The sequence below is a fragment of the Coregonus lavaretus genome (assembly GCF_964263955.1).
Source record: "Coregonus lavaretus genome assembly, chromosome: 35".
Classification (NCBI taxonomy): domain Eukaryota; kingdom Metazoa; phylum Chordata; class Actinopteri; order Salmoniformes; family Salmonidae; genus Coregonus; species Coregonus lavaretus.
The window spans coordinates 9,843,227-9,863,749 of NC_140022.1; the positions used below are offsets into that span (position 1 = coordinate 9,843,227).

Consider the following 20,523-nt stretch of genomic DNA (forward strand, 5'->3'; position numbering starts at 1 on the left):
CTGTGTGTGTGTGTGCCTCTATATTAAATAGCAGATTATTCAGTGCCTCACAAGCTTTTCTTCCTGCTTGTCTTTGTCTCTCTCTCCTGGATTTATAGAGGCAGTCCCTAAACCCACAATCACTTCTTCCTGTAACTCCAACAAAACCTGTTTTAAAATATAAATTAAAAGAGAGTGAGAAACAGAGAACACAAACAGATTGTAAAGAAGAGAAAGAGCAAGAGAAATAAAGAGAGAGTAAGAGAGAGTGTGTGTGCACCACCATGTGTCCTCTGCTATGTGACATACTCCTCCATTTCCATCAACAGACCTAGTATCACAACCTGACATCACCTGTGATTTGAGCGGTACCATGGCAACACTTCGCTGCAGTGCTAAGGGTCTGCTTGTGGTGTACCGCTGCGATTGGCCTGACCACCAGGGGGAGATGTGGAGCAGACTAGATAGCACTACAACATAATAATATAATAATATGCCATTTAGCAGACGCTTTTATCCAAAGCGACTTACAGTCATGCGTGCATAAAACAAAATGTTTTGTGTATGGGTGGTCCCGTGGATCGAACCCACTACCTTGGCGTTACAAGCGCCGTGCTCTACCAGCTGAGCTACAGAGTCAGAGTCATACAGACAGCTACACCTGTAAGGCCAGAAATCCAGTCAGTGAGATGACACGAACCTACAACAGCAATGACTGAAAGGCCACAGCTAAACAAGATAGATAGAACAAGCAGATATGGGTGACATCAACAAAGGTACTCTTGAAAGTTGTAATAGTAGAATGCACAAGGTGCCATTTCGAAATTGGGTGGTGCATCATCGGTTCCTCTTGTCATGTTAGTCATTGCATACCTTAGAGAGCTATTTATAAATGTCCAGATCAACTAGCCCATGTCAACTAACGTTTTTCTATTTGTTTTTTTTTAGCTCATAGATACTGTTGTAATTCTTTACTCACTTAAATGTCACATGAATACACATTAGACATGGCAAAATATATAGAATTGCAAGAAATATGCTTTAAAACTGCAAATGTTTATTTGCACACCATGACAAAATGTTTAGAATTTCAGGAAATAAGCTTTAAACCTGCAAAATTCTCTCCACCTACAAGAGGGGTGTGAACAGTGGTGCGCACGTGGTGCAAGGGGGTCCCGAGTGAAAACGTTTGGGAACCCCTGATCTATAAGACACTCTCATTGCTATCAGATGGGTGTAGAACAAGGAAGCCTAGTGGAAACACAGAGGAGCAGTAACACCTGGCCTATCAGGTCTGAGGAGACCCACTAGCTCAGTGTCAGACAGTACAGACACTCCTGATAGAAGCAGTCCATGATTGTCAGCTGGTATCAGAGCCACAGCATGTAGGTACACTATCTACTCCAGTAAAATACAGTTCACGTGCACCCTCTGGACCAATAGACATGAGCTCAGATACAGCATGTACAGCCATATAGAGTAGCAGACGCTCTTATCCAGAGCGACTTACAGTTAGTGAATACATACATTTTTTTATTTATACTGGCCCCCCATGGGAATCAAACACACAACCCTGGCGTTGCAAACGCCATGCTCTATCAACTGAGCTACATCCCTGCCGGCCATTCCCTCCCCTAACCTGGACCAATTGTGCGCCGCCCATGAGTCTCCCGGTCGCGGCCTGCTGCGACAGAGCCTGGATTCGAACCAGGATCTCTAGTGGCACAGTTAGCACTGCGATGCAGTGCCTTAGACCACTGCACCACTCAGGAGTACAGAGAAGTATAGGTAAATCCTCTTGACCAGTAGACACCAGCTCAGATACAGCATGTACAGCCATATAGAGTAGCTCAGATACCTTTCCAACAAGTCAGTTTGTCAAATTTCTCTCCGGCTTGAGCTGCCCTGGGCAACTGTAAGTGCTGTTATTGTGAAGTGGAAATGTCTAGGAGCAACAACGGCTCAGCCATGAAGTGGTAGGCCACACAAGCTCACAGAACAGGACCGCTGAGTGCTGAGGCACGTAGCGCATAAAAATAATCTGTCCTCGGTTGCAACACTCACTACAGAGTTCCAAACTGCCTTTGGAAGCAATGTCAGCACAATAACTGTTCGTCAGGAGCTTCTTAGCCACACAATTCTCAGATCAGCATGCGCAATGCCAAGCGTCGGCTGGAGTGGTGTAAAGCTCTCCACCATTGGACTCTGGAGCAGTGGAAATGCGTTCTCCGGAGTGATGAATCACGCTTCTCCATCTGGCAGTCCGACGGACAAATCTGGGTTTGGCGGACGCCAGGAGAACGTTACCTGCCCAACGCATAGTGTCAACTGTAAAGTTTGGTGGAGGAGGAATAATGGTCTAGGGTTGTTTTTCATGGTTCAGGCTAGGCCCCTTAGTTCCAGTGAAGGGAAATCTTAACGCTACAGCATACAATGACATTCTAGAGGATTCTGTGCTTCCAACTTTGTGGCAACAGTTTGGGGAAGGCCCTTTCCTGTTTCAGCATGGCAATGCCCCCTTGCACAAAGTGAGGTCCATACAGAAATGGTTTGTCGAGATCGGTGTGGAAGAACTTGACTAGCCTGCACAGAGCCCTGACCTCAACCCCATCGAACACCTTTGGGATGAATTGGAACGCTGACAGCAAGCCAGGCCTAATCGCCCAACATCAGTGCCCGACCTGACTAACGCTCATGTGGCGCCGCAGCAAAGTCCCCGCAGCAATGTTCCAACATCTAGTGAAAGCCTTCCCAGAAGAGTGGAGGCTGTTGTAGCAGCAAAGGGGGGACCAATTCCATATTAATGCCCATGATTTAGGAATGAGATGTTCGACAAGCAGGTGTCCACATACTTTTGCTAATGTAGTGTATATAGTCTGTTTGACAAATATTTAGATTCTGTAGAGGGAAGGTTTATTTATCTTCAGTAAACTCATATCTCTTTTCTATCTCTTTTGGGTTAGCCTATTAAGTATCATATTGTTATCCTGTATGTGATGTGCTGTCATGTTTAGCCTACTATAATTTTTCAACTTTGAATGATGTGAATTATAATGAAATGTTGATCCATACAACAAGATGGTAAACATTTATTATATGTTTTGAGGAAAATATTTATTGTGTGAATGTTTTTGTGTGCATGCCACATAGACCTACAGGTGAATGGCTAGGCTGGTGAATTAAAATCCCTCAGACTCGGTGGACAGGAGGACAAGTAAATGAACTATAGTTATTAATTTACCTTTGAATATTACAGTATTGTCAACTTTTGTTACATTATAGCACAGAGATCCTATCAATTCTAAATTCTATATGTAATTTGGTGCATTGTAGCCAATTATACACACAGGGAGGCACCAAAGACCAGGTATGGGCACGACTACATCAAGGAATATTCCAGAAGTGGTTAGATTTGAAAAATAAAGTTAATATAGCATATAAACATAATGCCATGTGTTGGTATACAGTGTGATTGTATTGCAGCTATTAAACATTATTTACAAGTCAAATGGAACGTTATTTTATTTTCCACGATGCAGAGGGAGGAACTAAACCACTTTTTACTTTCACTTTCACAGCTTCAGGAAATCTAAAGATCATAAGTAAGTTAGGCGATGAGCCACACAGGGATTTAGCAAATCTCATTTGAACTTAATTGTATTTATTATCTAAACAAATTAACTATATGCCCGAACTAACGCCCATCAGATTGTGCTTCTGGCTTTGTCTTGTACGAACGGTGGTCTCTGGAGGTAAGTTGAAACGACTGGTAGGCCGAACTTAAGTGTTTGGCCTACCTACTATTTGTTAGGCCACTTTGCTATTGTGTGCTAAATGTAGATCCTATCCTACAACATCACGTCATAATATTTGATTATCATGAACAATAGGTGTATGTAAGATAATGTCCTTTATAAACACTATGCGCTGCAACTTCAAGTTAGAAGCGCACCCGCCGAGTGGGATTCACATCACTGAAAAACAACAACTTGTAATGACATTATGGATGGACAATATCCTAAACACGCTCTTCCTATTGATTTTCAACATGGAAAGTCAGAATGGTTTTAAACGACGTCTATGTGGGTTTCGATTAGAAATAAGGACCGCGCCCTTCTTATTCAGTTCAGCTATGCACACACTGTATATATATTTTCTGTTGTATTTCTGACTTTATGTTTTTTTTACCCCATATGTAACTCTGTGTTGTTTTTATTGCACTACTTTGCTTTATCTTTATCTTGGCCAGATCTCACTTCAAGAAGTTATCGGATATTGAGTCCTGGCCTAACCAAGGCTCAAACCTACAGAAGGGTCTGCATGATCATGGCAGGGCCGGTGTTATGGGGCCTGGCCCGCCCTACGGTACCTCCTTGCCCATCCAAATAAAATATTGAAATATTGAACATTTATTTGACCTAAACTCATGCCAACAGAAAGACGCATTAATCTCAGATAAAGCTTCCGAGCGAGCGAAACAGTGCCCCTCTGTATGCGTCGACATTTTACATTTAACATTTTAGTCATTTAGCAGACGCTCTTATCCAGAGCGACTTACATGAGCAATTAGGGTTAAGTGCCTTGCTTAAGGGCACATCGACAGATTTTGCACATAGTCGGCTCGGGGATTAGAACCAGTGACCTTTCGGTTACTGGCACAACGCTCTTACCCACTAAGCTACCTGCCGCCCAAGTATCCATGTATCTGATGCTGTCTGGACCGAAAGAGTATGGCGCCAGAACGAATCAGTTGGTTGGGCATTTGATGTTAATAGGCGGGCCCGTTTTTTTTTCCAATGGGACCTCCTGTGTGCACGCTTTTGCATTGGTGTTATAATAAAGACCATAGGCAGCTCGAGAGTTTCAAGTTTGGAGAAGCTTTCAATGTATCCTACCATTTCAACCTATCTGCGTGCCAGTTGTTATAATTTTTTATTTGCACATTTTGATGCAATGGTTTCATTTCAATAATAACGTTTGTGTTTCTCAAAAGTATTGCCACGTGGTAAATGATAAAAATCTCAATTAAATGATACAAATCTAAAAGTTAAAATTCAACTAAATGCAAGAGCACCAGCCTTTGCCATATGGACACATTGATCCATTGGCTGCTACATTATCAGGACAGGAAACCACACACATGCTCACAAGGAGCGCTCCAAACAAAATACAATGAAACATTTGACAAAACTCCTAAATTATGGTTATGAAATAAACCAAAACGTGTTTCTCACAAGTGTAGCAGGTTGTGAACTTAGCAAACACCGTTTCCACTCCGAGAATGAGAACGGTAAATGACTGTTATTCATGCGTTAACAGTAATGAATGTAACCAAATAACGTGGATAAACGGTACATTTACTAGACCTACTAGTTACATGTGTAATGAGGAATTGATAAAAATAAACAATCAAAGGGCAAATAATTCACACAATGTAACAATGAATGTGCAAGAATTGTCTGGAGATTGCCAAGCACATTCTGGAGAGCTGAGTGCATGCATTCTGGAGAAAGACACCCATATCTTCAGCACACACCCCTCCCCTTCTTCTTGTCTCAACATTTCATACTGAAAAAAATATAAACGCAACATGCAACAATTTCAAAGATTTTACTGAGTTACAGTTCATATAAGGAAATAAGTCAATTGAAATAAATGAATTAGGCCTTAATAGATGGATTTCACATGACTGGGCAGCCAGGCCCACCCACTGGGGATCCAGGCCCAGCCAATCAGAATGAGTTTTTCCCAACAAAAGGGCTTTATTACAGACAGAAATACTACTCAGCACTCCCCTTCAGACGATCCTGTAGGTGAAGAAGCCGGATGTGGCGGTCCTGGGCTGGCGTGGTTATACATGGTCTGTGGTTGTGAGGCCAGTTGGACGTACTGCCAAATTCTCTAAAACAATGTTGGCGACAGCTTATGGTAGAGAAATTAACATTAAAATATCTAGCAACAGCTCTCGTGGACGTTCCTGCAGTCAGCATGCCAATTGCACGCTCCCTCAAAACTTGAGACATCTGTGGCATTGTGTTGTGTGACAAAACTGCACATTTTAAAGTGGCCTTTTATTGACTCCAGCACAAGGTGCACCTATGTAATGATAGTGCTGTTTAATCAGCTTCTTGATATGCCACACCTGTCAGGTAGATGGATTATATTGGCAAAGGAGAAATGCTCACTATCAGGGATGTAAACAAATTTGTGCACATCATTTGAGAGAAATAAGCTTTTTGTGCATATGGAACATTTCTGGGATTTGTTATGTCAGCTCATGAAACATATGACCAACACTTTACATGTTGCGTTCATATTTTGTTTCAGTGTAAATTATTCTGAAGACACATTATCTTCACACATTTTAGAAGATGTATTTCACTGACAGCCGCAACTCAATAATCAGCTAGGCATATTGCCACATGTGCTGCCCAAATTGCAGGCTTCCCAAATAGGCATCGATTTGTGATTTGGAACAATCCACATTTTCCTTTCTAATTCGCAAGTGCCTGAAACCAGAGATCTGTATATATATGGTCCTCTGTAGCTCAGCTGGTCGACCACGGCGCTTGTAACGCCAAGGTAGTGGGTTCGATCCCCAGGACCACCCATACACAAAAATAGAAAAAAAAATGTATGCACACATGACTGTAAGTCGCTTTGGATAAAAGTGTCTGCTAAATGGCATATTATAATGACGAGATGCTCAGTTCTCCGCCCTAATAATGTGAGTCGTTGTCCCAAAGTCGGGAATGCAGGAGACAAGGTCTGCATATTATGCCCATAGAAACGCATTGGGTTTATTTCAGGACAGATTTTTGCGAGAGTGCGAAACAGCGCCCCTCTGTTTACTAAATGTAGCCCATGTATCTGATTCTGTCTGGCCAGAAATAGTATGACATGCCATACTCCTTTTGTCCAGACAGCATTAGACACATGGTCTACACTTACGGAGACAGAGGGGCGCTGCTTTGCTCGCTCGGATGCTTTATCTGAGATTGATGCGTCTTTCTGTCGGCACGCATCTCGGTCAAATAAATGATCAATAGTTCCATATTTTATTTGGATAGGCAAGGAGGTTCGGTAGTGCATAACGCCGACCCTGCTTTATGCGCAAATATTGATATAATAGCCATCATATCGAAGTAAACTTATAGTCACACGATGATATGGTATGGGTCTCACTATGACTCGTCAGGAAACCATGCAGTTTATTAGGGTACAGATGAAATAAGTTATGGTGAACTTCACAGGGTGGTGAAGTGCACTGTGATCTTGATGCTCCTGTCCAATAAATATAGAAGGTCTTATTCTGGTGACATGATGATCGATGCTTGACTGCCATTTGATAAATACAAATATTCTCGCTCTTATCCATGATAATCTCATAATGTAGATATCTTATCCTCACTGTAGCTGCGAGCTGTTGGCTTGAGCGCAAGTGCCAAGACCAGAGTATGCATTTTGCTATTCAATGCAACAGGTTTTGTGACAAAACTATCAGTAGATTTTAAAATGTGATGGAACACATTGAACTTGAGATTTTTATTTGGTATATGAAAACTGAAGCGAAAAAATACATTTTGTGTGCACTATGTCATGACGCACTGATTTTTATCCGCAACAAGTCTGTTGGGTGGAAACTCACCACTGGTTGGAAAATGCGCACATTTTCTTAATGTGGATTTTAGAATATTCACTTGAAAATCTGTCGCCAATTGGCTGGAAACCTAGCTCCTAACCAAGTTTCCATCTAACCTTTTTATGCAGTGAAGTATATAATGACAGGCCTGATGGAAACATAATTTGTTTGGGGTAAACTTTCCAAATGTCGACAAAACAAAATACTATAGACAAGGTGGGATCTTTTTGTGTTTGTAACATTTATTATGCGAGAAATGGTGGTGGAAATGCTTTTATGCACAAATATTGATATAATAACCATCATATCGAAGTAAACATGGAGTCACGCGATGACATGTTGTGTGGTCCTCCCACTACGACTGCAGTTCATTAGGCTACAGATGAAATAAGTTATGATGAACTTCACAGGGTGGTGAAAGTGCAAGGTGATGAGCTTAATGCTACTTTCAAATAAATATTGAGGGTCTTATTCTGGTGACATGATGATCGATGCTTTGCTGCCGTTTGACAAATACAAATAATATCGCTGTTATCCATAATGATGTCATAATGTAGATAGTTTACCCCCACAGGTTTTGGCTGGAGTGTATGTGCGAAGACCAGAGTGGGCAAACATTTAGCTATATAACGCAACCGTGTTTATGACAAACCATCAAGGAGGGTTCGTGCTGATTGAATGGAGATTGTGACAGCCGGTTAAATGGCGTTCCTTTACAAGGCAAGAACAAGATGTATGTCAAGAGAAGTGCAGTATTATCATAAGGAGATTTATACTTGGAATACGGAGGAGGAATGGAGGGAAAAAGAGAGGCAGAGGAGGTCTAAGAGAGAGAGGGAGGAGGAAGAGGGTGAGCTGGAGTCGGTTAAAAATGGTGAATAGAAGGGAGATGGTTTGTTAAAGGGGAATGGTAGAAAGTATAGGAGTGAGTTGAAGACAGTAGGAGAAATGGAAGTGAATGAGGGCGAAGTATCGGAAGTGGTAGGTGTGGTGAAGTTCTCGGAGCCCGAGGGTCAGGATAAAGATGAGTCTGTGACAGTAGGAGTGAACATTTTGGAAAAAGTGGACCCTTGCCTTTTGGCTGATCCATTTGTGGTTTCAGGGTGGGTGAAAACAGAGTTATGTGCTGTGGAATCAGTGAGGGTAACCAGAAGTGGTCTTGTGATAATTATTTGTGTTTCTGCTGGTCAGAGGAAGCAGGCACTCCGCATTAAACGAATGGGTGCAAGAGATGTGAATTGTTTTGCGCTCAAGAAAAGGGCGCCATTGAAAGAAGTGATTACCTCGTTAGCAGTAAATGTACAAGCTGACCAACTGAAGGGGAAGATTCCCGGTGTTTGTGATGCTCGTCGTTTGGTGCAACGCAGACAGGGTGGCATGAGTGGTGAAACAGAGTCATTGTCTGTTCTTTTGAGTTTTGATGTTGAGTCTTTGCCCGACAAAGTGATGTTAGGATATATAAGTTATCCTGTACAAGCTTTTGTGCCGAATACATTACGTTGATACAGGTGTCAAGCTTATGGGCATGTGGCAGCAGAATGTAGGAGGGAGGTTCCTAGGTATGAGAAGTGTGCAGAAGGGCATGAGACAAAGGAATGTGTAGCATTGGGGAAAGTAGTGGTATGTGTTAATTGTAGGGTTGCCCATGTGGCTGGGGATCAGAAATGTCCCATGCGAGAGAGGCAGGTTGAGGTTTCCAGGGTTAGAGTAGTGCAGAAGTTGTCATATGCTGAGGCAGTGAAGAAAGTAGAGGAAGATGGGTCAAGGGGGAGGGATAGTGAGAGGAGTGGTGTGAGTAGTGATCTGTACCAGTACAGAGGGATAAACCAACAAGTGATATATGTTTCAGTAAGATTGGATTTTTAGCATTTATAGCAATGGTTATTAACTGTACTGAAGGGATGGAACGTAAGTCACAGAACATTTGGGTTGTGTTGGCAGCTGCGGAGAGGTATTTGGGTGTGCGAGACTTGACATCAGAAGAGTTACAGGGTGTTAAGTGGTGGTGTTCTATGCTTTCAGGTTGTTGGCCTGAGTTAGTACTAAATAGATTGAAATAGTGGAGTTATTTGTTTGTGAGTGTAGTGTTAGATGGTAGGGTATTTCTTTATTTCTTTATTTTTTCAAACAAAGTATAAGGGAGTTGTACTCCAGTCTAGTTGGTGGCGGTAATGCAACATTTACTGGATGCCAACCGCCGTTAAAACTCATTGAAGAAGAAGATAAACCATCAGTAGAGTGTAAAATGCGATGGAAACTTAAAATACTAATTGTATTTTTCATTCGGTACATTCAGGAATTTAACGACACAAGTTATTTCTATGTGGACTATGTCATCATGCACAGCCTTTTATCCACAAAAAGTCAGTTTGATGGAAAAAATCTCTCTACTGGGAAAATGTGTTTTATTCAGATTTTTGAATATTTGCATGAAAATCTGTCGCAAATTGGATGGAAACCTAGCTGGTGATATAAAAGTGGACAGCCTCAGAGGCAGGGTGTAGACAAAGACTTTCATCTATGGTGTAGCGTAGATACATTTCCGCTCCAGTGGTGGTGGTGAGGAGGGAAATACTATCAAAGTGGGCAGACTACATAGACCAGATACTCCCAGCAAGCAGAATTCTAGACATCAATCAATCAATCAATTTTATTTTATATAGCCCTTCTTACATCAGCTAATATCTCGAAGTGCTGTACAGAAACCCAGCCTAAAACCCCAAACAGCTAGTAATGCAGGTGTAGAAGCACGGTGGCTAGGAAAAACTCCCTAGAAAGGCAAAACCTAGGAAGAAACCTAGAGAGGAACCAGGCTATGAGGGGTGGCCAGTCCTCTTCTGGCTGTGCCGGGTGGAGATTATAACAGAACCATGCCAAGATGTTCAAAAATGTTCATAAGTGACAAGCATGGTCAAATAATAATCAGGAATAAATCTCAGTTGGCTTTTCATAGCCGATCATTAGAGTTTAAAACAGCAGGTCTGGGACAGGTAGGGGTTCCATAACCGCAGGCAGAACAGTTTAAACTGGAATAGCAGCAAGGCCAGGCGGACTGGGGATAGCAAGGAGTCACCACGGCCGGTAGTCCCGACGTATGGTCCTAGGGCTCAGGTCTCTCAGTTGGCTTTTCATAGCCGATCATTTAGAGTTGAAAACAGCAGGTATGGGACAGGTAGGGGTTTCGTAGCCGCAGGCAGAACAGTTGAAACTGGAATAGCAGCAAGGCCAGGCGGACTGGGGGCAGCAGGGTGTCATCATGCCCGGTAGTCCTGACGTATGGTCCTAGGGCTCAGGTTCTCAGAGAGAAAGAGAGAACGAGAGAATTAGAGAGAGCATACTTAAATTCACACAGGACACTGGATAAGACAGGAGAAGTACTCCAGGTATAACCAACTAACCCCAGCCCCCCGACACATAAACTACTGCAGCATAAATACTGGAGGCTGAGACAGGAGCGGTCCGGAGACACTGTGGCCCCATCCGAAGGTGTAGACAAAAAATATAAACATAAAAAGTAAAAGTTCATAATAATGTCAGTTCAATGTCAATAGGGTTAGGACTACATATTTATACCCTAACCATAATGTGTTACCCTGGATACATTGATACTATCTTACATGTATGAAATGTCTGCTTTTCCAGATGATCTTTATCATAAAGTGGGAGGTGAGCTCGTGTTGAAGCCAGACAAGTCCACAGTGCCTGGCCCCATCACAATCATCCTATGGAAGCATGGGAAGAACAAGGTGGTAGAGTGGGACAAGGATTTTGGTGGTCTGGAAATCTATGCTGCCTTCAAAGAGCGCACATCCCTGAACCTGACTACTGGAGAGCTGAGAATCAGTGGATTGACGAAAACAGACAGTGGAATTTATTCTGTGGAGTTCAACGACAAACAGCTTGACAAGACATATACACTGTCTGTTATCAGTAAGTGTTTCTGTGTGTGTGTGTGTGTGTGTGTGTGTGTGCATACATATGTGTGTGTGTATGTGTGGTCGTGTAGAAACAGCAGGTTATGCAGTACCTCACAAGCATTTCCCCAAATTATTCCTGTTTCTTTCCTCTATTTACAGAGGCAGTCCCTAAACCCACAATCACTTCTTCCTGTAACACCAACAAAACCATCTGCACTCTGACCTGTGAAGGCGACACCACTGATGCTGAACCCATCACCTACAGCTGGAAAGTGGGAGAGGGGACGTGGGAGGTCTTAGATAAACAGAGGGTTGTCTCTAAAAGCGACACTGGCAAATCAACCAACAGTTACAAGTACATCTGCAAGCTGAATAACTCTGTTAGTGGGGAAGCCAGTGAGCCAGTTGGAGAGGTGTTTGACCCAAGTGAGTGAACACTCATAAGTATGCTACAGTCTTATGTATTGATATGTCAGTAACACTGCTAGTGTTGTAGGACATTTTGAATGCTGCGCTATGTTGAAAACAGACAGTGGGGTTTATACTGTGGAGTTCAACAGCAAATTGCTTGAGAGGACATATACATTATGTTATCAGTAATTGTTTCTGTCTGTCTGTGTGCCTCTATATTAAATAACAGATTATTCAGTGCCTCACAAGCTTTTCTTCCTGCTTTGTCTTTGTCTCTCTCTCCTGGATTTACAGAGGCTGTCCCTAAACCCACAATCACTTCTTCCTGTAACTCCAACAAAACCTCCTGCACTCTGACCTGTAAAGGCGACGCCACTGGTGCTGAACCCGTCACCTACAGCTGGAAAGTGGGAGAGGGGGCGTGGGAGGTCATAGGAAAACATCTCACTGTCTCTAAGAGCGACACTGGCAAATCAACCAACAGTTACAAGTACTTCTGCAAGCTGAAGAACTCTGCTGGGGAAGGGGAAGCCAGTGAGCCAGTTGGACAGGTGTTTGGCCCAGGTGAGTGGACACTCATAAGTGTGTTACAGTCTTATGTATTGCTATGTTAGTAACACTTCTAGTGTTGTAGGACATTTTGAATGCTGCACTATGTTGAATTCCTGATCAACTCCTGTCAGAGTATCAATACAAAATGTGTTTTCATTTCAGAGCCTTCTGAAGTTGGTGTTGGTGGTGTTGTTGCTGGTGTTGTCGTTACCATATTAGTACTTGTCGCCACTATAATAGGTAAGAACAGCACCTCTATAGTAACAGAGCACTGTACATGTACATATTTATGAAGCACAGATTGACATAACAGCAGCAACAACAGTGAGCTATACCCCCTGAAGGGGATACCTGTTCTACCTGTATTTACAGTAGTGTTCAGGTGTGCAGGTACTGTATGCAGGTTGTTTTACTGTATGCAAGTTGTTTATCGGTGCTCTCAGAAAAGATGTCTTCTTATTGCAGCTTAAGCATGTAAATGTGGGTGAAGTCAAACTCAATAGCTGACAGAATATTAATGCAGACTTGTACTTTAAGAAGTTCTAAATTATTTGTATTTTTACTCCCCAGTTTGGTTGGTGTGGAAGAAAAAAAACGGTAGGATGATTCTCTGTCTCTTCCTGGTTCAACTCTTCATACTCACTGATTTACCAAAATGTTACACAATGTGCATTTCATTTGAATGAAAGTGTCTTAATAATTTCTTACATGTGTGTGTCTCTTATTCATCTCAGGATATCCTCAAGACACCTGGATTGACTTTTTGAGAAAGTTTTGTGGTGGAATGTGTGGCAAGTATTACCCTAACTTGACTCAGATCCCTATTCAACCTGCTAACTGGGTCCCCAAAGTAATACAAATACAAGATAATTCACTATATACAGTTGAAGTCGGAAGTTTACATACACTTAGGTTGGAGTCATTAAAACTTGTTTTTCAACCACTCCACAAATGTCTTGTTAACAAACTATAGTTTTGGCAAGTCGGTTAGGACATCTACTTTGTGCATGACACAAGTAATTTTTCCAACAATTGTTTACAGACAGATTATTTCACTTATAATTCACTGTATCACTATTCCAGTGGGTCAGAAGTTTACATACACTAAGTTGACTGTGCCTTTAAACAGCTTGGAAAATTCCAGAAAATGATGTCATGGCTTTAGAAGCTTCTGATAGGCTAATTGACATCATTTGAGTCAATTAGAGGTGTACCTGTGGATGTATTTCAAGGCCTACCTTCAAATTCAGTGCCTCTTTGCTTGATATCCAGCCAAGACCTCAGTCTGGTTCAACCTTGGGAGCAATTTCCAAACACCTGAAGGTACCACGTTCATCTGTACAAACAATAGTACGCAAGTATAAACACCATGGGACCACGCAGCCGTCATACCGCTCAGGAAGGAGACGCGTTCTGTCTCCTAGAGATGAAAGTACTTTGGTGCGAAAAGTGCAAATCAATCCCAGAACAACAGCAAAGGACCCTGTGAAGATGCTGGAAGAAACAGGGACAGAAGTATCTATATCCACAGTAAAACGAGTCCTATATCGACATAACCTGAAAAGCCGCTCAGCAAGGAAGAAGCCACTGCTCCAAAACCGCCATAAAAAAGCCAGACTACGGTTTGCAACTGCACATGGGGACAAACATCATACTTTTTGGAGAAATGTCCTCTGGTCTGATGAAACAAAAATATAACTGTTTGCCCATAATGACCATTGTTATGTTTGGAGGAAAAAGGGGGTGGCTTGCAAGCCGAAGAACACCATCCCAACCGTGAAGCACGGGGGTGGCAGCATCATGCTGTGGGGGTGCTTTGCTGCAGGAGGGACTGGTGCACTTCACGAAATAGATGGCATCATGAGGAAGGAAAATTATGTGGATATATTGAAGCAACATTTTAAGACATCAGTCAGGAAGTTAAAGCTTGGTCGCAAATGGGTCTTCCAAATGGACAATGACCCCAAGCATTATTCCAAAGCCCTGACCTCAATCCTATAGAACATTTGTGGGCAGAACTGAAAAAGCGTATGCGATCAAGGAGGCCTACAATCCTGACTCAGTTACACCAGCTCTGTCAGGAGGAATGGGCCAAAATTCACCCAATTTATTGTGTGAAGCTTGTGGAAGGCTACCCGAAACGTTTGACCCAAGTTTAACAATTTAAAGGCAATGCTACCAAATACTAATTGAGTGTATGTAAACTTCTGACCCACTGGGAATGTGATGAAAGAAATAAAAGCTGAAAGAAATCATTCTCTCTACTATTATTCTGACATTTCACAATCTTAAAATAAAGTGGTGATCCTAACTTACCTAAGACAGGGAATTAAATGTCAGGAATTGTGAAAAACTGAGTTGAAATGTATTTGGCTAAGGTGTATGTAAACTTCCGACTTCAACTCTATACATACAGTATCTCCATTCACTGCACTCACAGCACAGGACAGCAGTGTTGTTTTTGTCTCATCCCAGCAATAAAGAAACCTGTTGTAATCTAATTAGGGACCTTTACTCACTAATATGTGTGTGTGTGTGTGTGTGTGTGTGTGTGTGTGTGTGTGTGTGTGTGTGTGTGTGTGTGTGCACGCTCGCAGTGGTGGCAAAAGTACTCAATTGTCATACTTGAGTAAAAGTAAAGATACCTTAATAGAAAAGGACTCAAGTAAAAGTCACTCAGTAAAATAGTACTTGAGTAAAAGTCTAAAAGTATCTGGTTTTAAATGTACTTAAATACAGTGGTGAAAAAAGTGCTCATTTGTCTTACTTGAGTAAAAGTAAATGCTATACATCAAATTCCTTATTTGAAGCAAACCAGACCAGACGGCACAGTTTTCTTGTTAACTTTTTACGGACAGACAGGCATCATTTACAAATGCAGTATTTGTGTTTAGTGAGTCCGCCAGATCAGAGGCAGTAGGGATGACAACACATTATATTGATAGGTGCGTGGATTGGACCATATTGCTGTCCAGCGTGAGCATTCTAAATGTAACGAGTACTTTTGGGTGTCAGGGAAAATGTATGGAGTAAAAAGTACATTATTTTCTTTAGGAATGTAGTGAAGTAAAAGTAAAAATTGTCAAAAATATGAATAGTCAAGTACAGACACAATGTTTTTTAAAGAAAAGTATGAAAAATGAACAAGAAAGTGTGTGTCATCATAACCTAATGCAAACTTAAAAGACAGTAGGTGCCTAAATATGAAATATTTTACAGAAAATAATGCACTGACTATTATGTGACTAAAATGGGACTAAGGGAGTGGAAGCCATTATGTTCATGATGGAAGTTAAGTTAGAGGTTTGTTTGAACTATTTAATAAAACAAAAGAAAGTTACAATGACTCAAATGACTGACTAAAACTAGACTAGAATCGTCCAGAGTCGACTGATGATAACTAAAATCAAGGATTAAATGACTTAAATGGGACTAGGATTAAATATATTTTAGTCATAAAGACTAAAACTAAATTAACACTGCCACTAAAACAGGTAGTAACACTAACACACCTTTTTACATGGTACTTCTATGAGGCCATTTTGACAATGCAGATATGTGGAGATGTTGCCAGAAATGTGTTTCTCATATTATTTGTGGTGGCATTTATTTGAAGAATATGTTTTTGTGACATGTAAACTTACATACAGTTTGAAAAGTTGATGATTATTCGTGTGAGTTTAAAGTTAGCAGTGTGTGTGCTAGCATATATAAAATGTGTACGATGCAGTTGCAATCTGCAAAGATGAGTCAAAGCCTGAGGGTAAGACACAGTGGCATTCACCAGGAATTCTGCAATTTAGCATCCTTTCCATTGTCATCCAGAAGTGAACACAACAAATACTAATGTGGTCTGTGTATGAGAATGTTAACCTAAACTTTTCTCTCTTCTCTTCTCCTCAACTCAAGGCAGTGATGGAGTCCAGCCAGAACAAGGCAAGTCATCCAGTTAATTTCAGACTGTATAAACAGAAGTAACTTATTTAAAGGTGGACTATACAGAAATCACTCCTCCATTTCCTGGTTGATAAAATTCTAATAGTTTACCTCATTTCAGTTTCTGTGAAAAAACAAGCAGTCATTGTGTAGAGAATCATTGTACCATCTAATCATTGTACCATTCCATAACCAAAAATATTGTATTTTCAGCTGTTTGCAGCTGGTGTACAAAACCGGAAGCATAGAAATAGCACACATAGAACAGATCTACTGCTTCTTAGACTTGCTTTCAATGGGAATTAAAGATCTATAACAGTTCTATGTGAATTTGGTTGGGTCGCCCAAAAAGTACCATATTGTACCTTTAAGTAGAATTTGATACAGTAGGAGAGAGGCTGTAGTTGATGTTTTCCTTCTGTGTGATTCTGCAGGGGTTATGTTAACGGCCAACCCCAAAACAGGGGAATACGACAATGACAAAGCTGTAAAGGGGCAGGAGAATGGAGGTGTGTATGAAACTTAAGCAGATAGTTTACCCGGTAACAGAGTGCTCTGGCAGTTACAGTGAACTCCAACCATATTTGTCCTGATGATTTGGTTCCTGTAACATTATACTGTGTATTATAAGGATAGAGGGTTCATCTAGAAGAGGGGTGTCAAACTCATTAAATGAAGGGCTTAGTGTCTGAGGGTTTTTGGTTTTCCTTTCAATTAAGACCTAGACAACCAGGTGAGGGGAGTTCTTTACTAATAAGTTACCTTAATTCATCAATCAAGTACAAGGGAGGAGTGAAAACCCGCAGACACTCGGCCCTCCATGGAATGAGTTTGACACGTGATCTAGAGGGTTACTAGAAATGATCTCATTAGAACAAGTTTGTCCTTCTGTTCTCATTAGCAGATGAACCCAGTGGATCCAACAGTCCTAAAGATGAGTCAAAGCCTGAGGGTAAGACACAGTGGCATTCACCTGGAATTCTGCCATCTACTATGTTGTTGTTTACCTTGAGGATTGGTAGAGCCAGTTTGTGGTCCAGGATAGACAATCTAGGGAATCCCTGTACTGTTTGATTGTTGTAGCTTGTAAGGGTGTGAAGGGATGACCAGGGATGTGTGTGTTAGCTTGCGTGCTGACCTGCATGTGCGTGCGTGCTTACGTGTGTGTGTGTGTGTGGTTAAGTCCAACTCTTCTGTTGTGTGTTTTCTTGCCAGAACATCATCTGAATCTGTTGAGGGCGGCTGACGACAGCTAGTAAAGAATCCAGTGTTTTAGGATGGTAAGTATAAGTCTGAGAAAGACACTAACCACAAGATTTATTAACAAAGCATTTGGAAGTGCTCACATTGTTATTACATTGTTATTATGTTTGTGATGATAGGAATACCTGGAATAGTATAACAGCAATTCTTCTACACCCCCCCCCCCCCCCCCCCCCCCATATTTATTTATTTTATATATATATATATATATATATACACTGCTCAAAAAAATAAAAAAATAAAGGGAACACTAAAATAACACATCCTAGATCTGAATGAATGAAATAATCTTATTAAATACTTTTTTCTTAACATAGTTGAATGTGCTGACAACAAAATCACACAAAAGTTATCAATGGAAATCAAATGTATCAACCCATGGAGGTCTGGATTTGGAGTCACACTCAAAATTAAAGTGGAAAACCACACTACAGGCTGATCCAACTTTGATGTAATGTCCTTAAAACAAGTCAAAATGAGGCTCAGTAGTGTGTGTGGCCTCCACGTGCCTGTATGACCTCCCTACAACGCCTGGGCATGCTCCTGATGAGGTGGTGGATGGTCTCCTGAGGGATCTCCTCCCAGACCTAGACTAAAGCATCCGCCAACTCCTGGACAGTCTGTGGTGCAACGTGGCGTTGGTGGATGGAGCGAGACATGATGTCCCAGATGTGCTTAATTGGATTCAGGTCTGGGGAACGGGCGGGCCAGTCCATAGCATCAATGCCTTCCTCTTGCAGGAACTGCTGACACACTCCAGCCACATGAGGTCTAGCATTGTCTTGCATTAGGAGGAACCCAGGGCCAACCGCACCAGCATATGGTCTCACAAGGGGTCTGAGATCTCATCTCAGTACCTAATGGCAGTCAGGCTACCTCTGGCGAGCACATGGAGGGCTGTGCGGCCCCCCAAATAAATGCCACCCCACACCATGACTGACCCACCGCCAAACCGGTCATGCTGGAGGATGTTGCAGGCAGCAGAACGTTCTCCACGGCATCTCCAGACTCTGTCACGTCTGTCACATGTGCTCAGTGTGAACCTGCTTTCATCTGTGAAGAGCACAGGGCGCCAGTGGCGAATTTGCCAATCTTGGTGTTCTCTGGCAAATGCCAAACGTCCTGCACAGTGTTGGGCTGTAAGCACAACCCCCACCTGTGGACGTCGGGCCCTCATACCACCCTCATGGAGTCTGTTTCTGACCGTTTGAGCAGACACATGCACATTTGTGGCCTGCTGGAGGTCATTTTTCAGGGCTCTGGCAGTGCTCCTCCTGCTCCTCCTTGCACAATGGCGGAGTTAGCGGTCCTGCTGCTGGGTTGTTGCCCTCCTACGGCCTCCTCCATGTCTCCTGATGTACTGGCCTGTCTCCTGGTAGCGCCTCCATGCTCTGGACACTACGCTGACAGACACAGCAAACCTTCTTGCCACAGCTCGCATTGATGTGCCATCCTGGATGAGCTGCACTACCTGAGCCACTTGTGTGGGTTGTAGACTCCGTCTCATGCTACCACTAGAGTGAAAGCACCGCCAGCATTCAAAAGTGACCAAAACATCAGCCAGGAAGCATAGGAACTGAGAAGGTCTGTGGTCACCACCTGCAGAACCACTCCTTTATTGGGGGTGTCTTGCTAATTGCCTATAATTTCCACCTGTTGTCTATTCCATTTGCACAACAGCATGTGACATTTATTGTCAATCAGTGTTGCTTCCTAAGTGGACAGTTTGATTTCACAGAAGTGTGATTGACTTGGAGTTACGTTGTGTTGTTTAAGTGTTCCCTTTATTTTTTTGAGCAGTGTATATATATATATATATATATATATATATATATATATATATATATATATATATATATATATATATATACAGTATATACAACAACAAAAAAACTTTACTACCACTGTCTTTTGTCTAAACTAACACCTGACTTATTTCACCTGCTAGCACTGACTTGTTAAAAATACGTATTGTGATCAAGATGTAGTTGTCCCTGATTGCACTGACTTTGCTCACAGATGCTTGTTTAAAGAAATGTACTTACTGTGATCGATATGTGGTTGTCCCACTGGCTATCCTAAGTTGAATGCACCAATTTGTAAGTCACTCTGGATAAAAGCGTCTGCTAAATTACTTAAATGTAAATGATGATCAACATGTGGTATTTTTCTTTTAATTTGGATGCAATGAAAGACACACATTGAACAAGTCAGATTGGTGTATTCTTAAAGGAAAGGAATAGCACCTGTTGTTGCATTTATAACATAAGACCAAGAGTTTTTCCTGACCATGTGACCTGACCAGGGAAAAACTCCTGGTCCTAGTCATTAGTAATGTTTTGTCTGATGAGCTCTGATCTCTATTGCTTCCTTCCAGGTGGTGGTCTTCCTGGTGGTGAACTGGGGACCACAAAAATGGGGTTTGAAGGCTCTCAGTACATGCCTCCATGTCTGTTACATTGAGACAAATGACCAAGAAGAGAGAAACTGTTGATGTTTTCGATTAACTATAAAATGAAGGAAAACAACAGGCAAACACTGCACAAAGTAACTTTCCTTCAATCAGATAAATCTAAAGTGCTGGAGTACAGAGCCAAAGCAATCAAAAAATGTGTCACAATCCCAATACTTTTGGAGCTCAATGTATAATGTGATGAGTTGTGTGCTTTATGAATTTACAGTACTTCAGAAATATGAGGGCAATATTTGTATCAGAACATTTTTGATGATGGACAAAAACGAGATTATCTTATACTTTGAGGTAAATAGCTTTGGATTCTTACCCTTTCTCATTATTCATGACTCGTCTTTACAAATCTAAAT

The 20,523-nt window shown here is 41.8% G+C and overlaps 1 protein-coding gene across 1 annotated transcript in view; it reads left to right on the top strand.

Moving 5' to 3' along the window:
- Positions 1 to 3,585: 3,585 nt before the first annotated feature.
- Positions 3,586 to 20,523, top strand: part of LOC311109878 (uncharacterized protein) — a 75,724-nt gene continuing 58,786 nt past the window's right edge. The window contains exons 1-5 of the mRNA XM_084152892.1: positions 3,586 to 3,731; positions 11,264 to 11,551; positions 11,698 to 11,964; positions 12,244 to 12,513; positions 12,664 to 12,741. Coding sequence (XP_084009018.1) covers positions 3,665 to 3,731; positions 11,264 to 11,551; positions 11,698 to 11,964; positions 12,244 to 12,513; positions 12,664 to 12,741 — 970 coding nt within the window. The 5' untranslated portion in view covers positions 3,586 to 3,664. The remainder of the gene's footprint in view (positions 3,732 to 11,263; positions 11,552 to 11,697; positions 11,965 to 12,243; positions 12,514 to 12,663; positions 12,742 to 20,523) is intronic.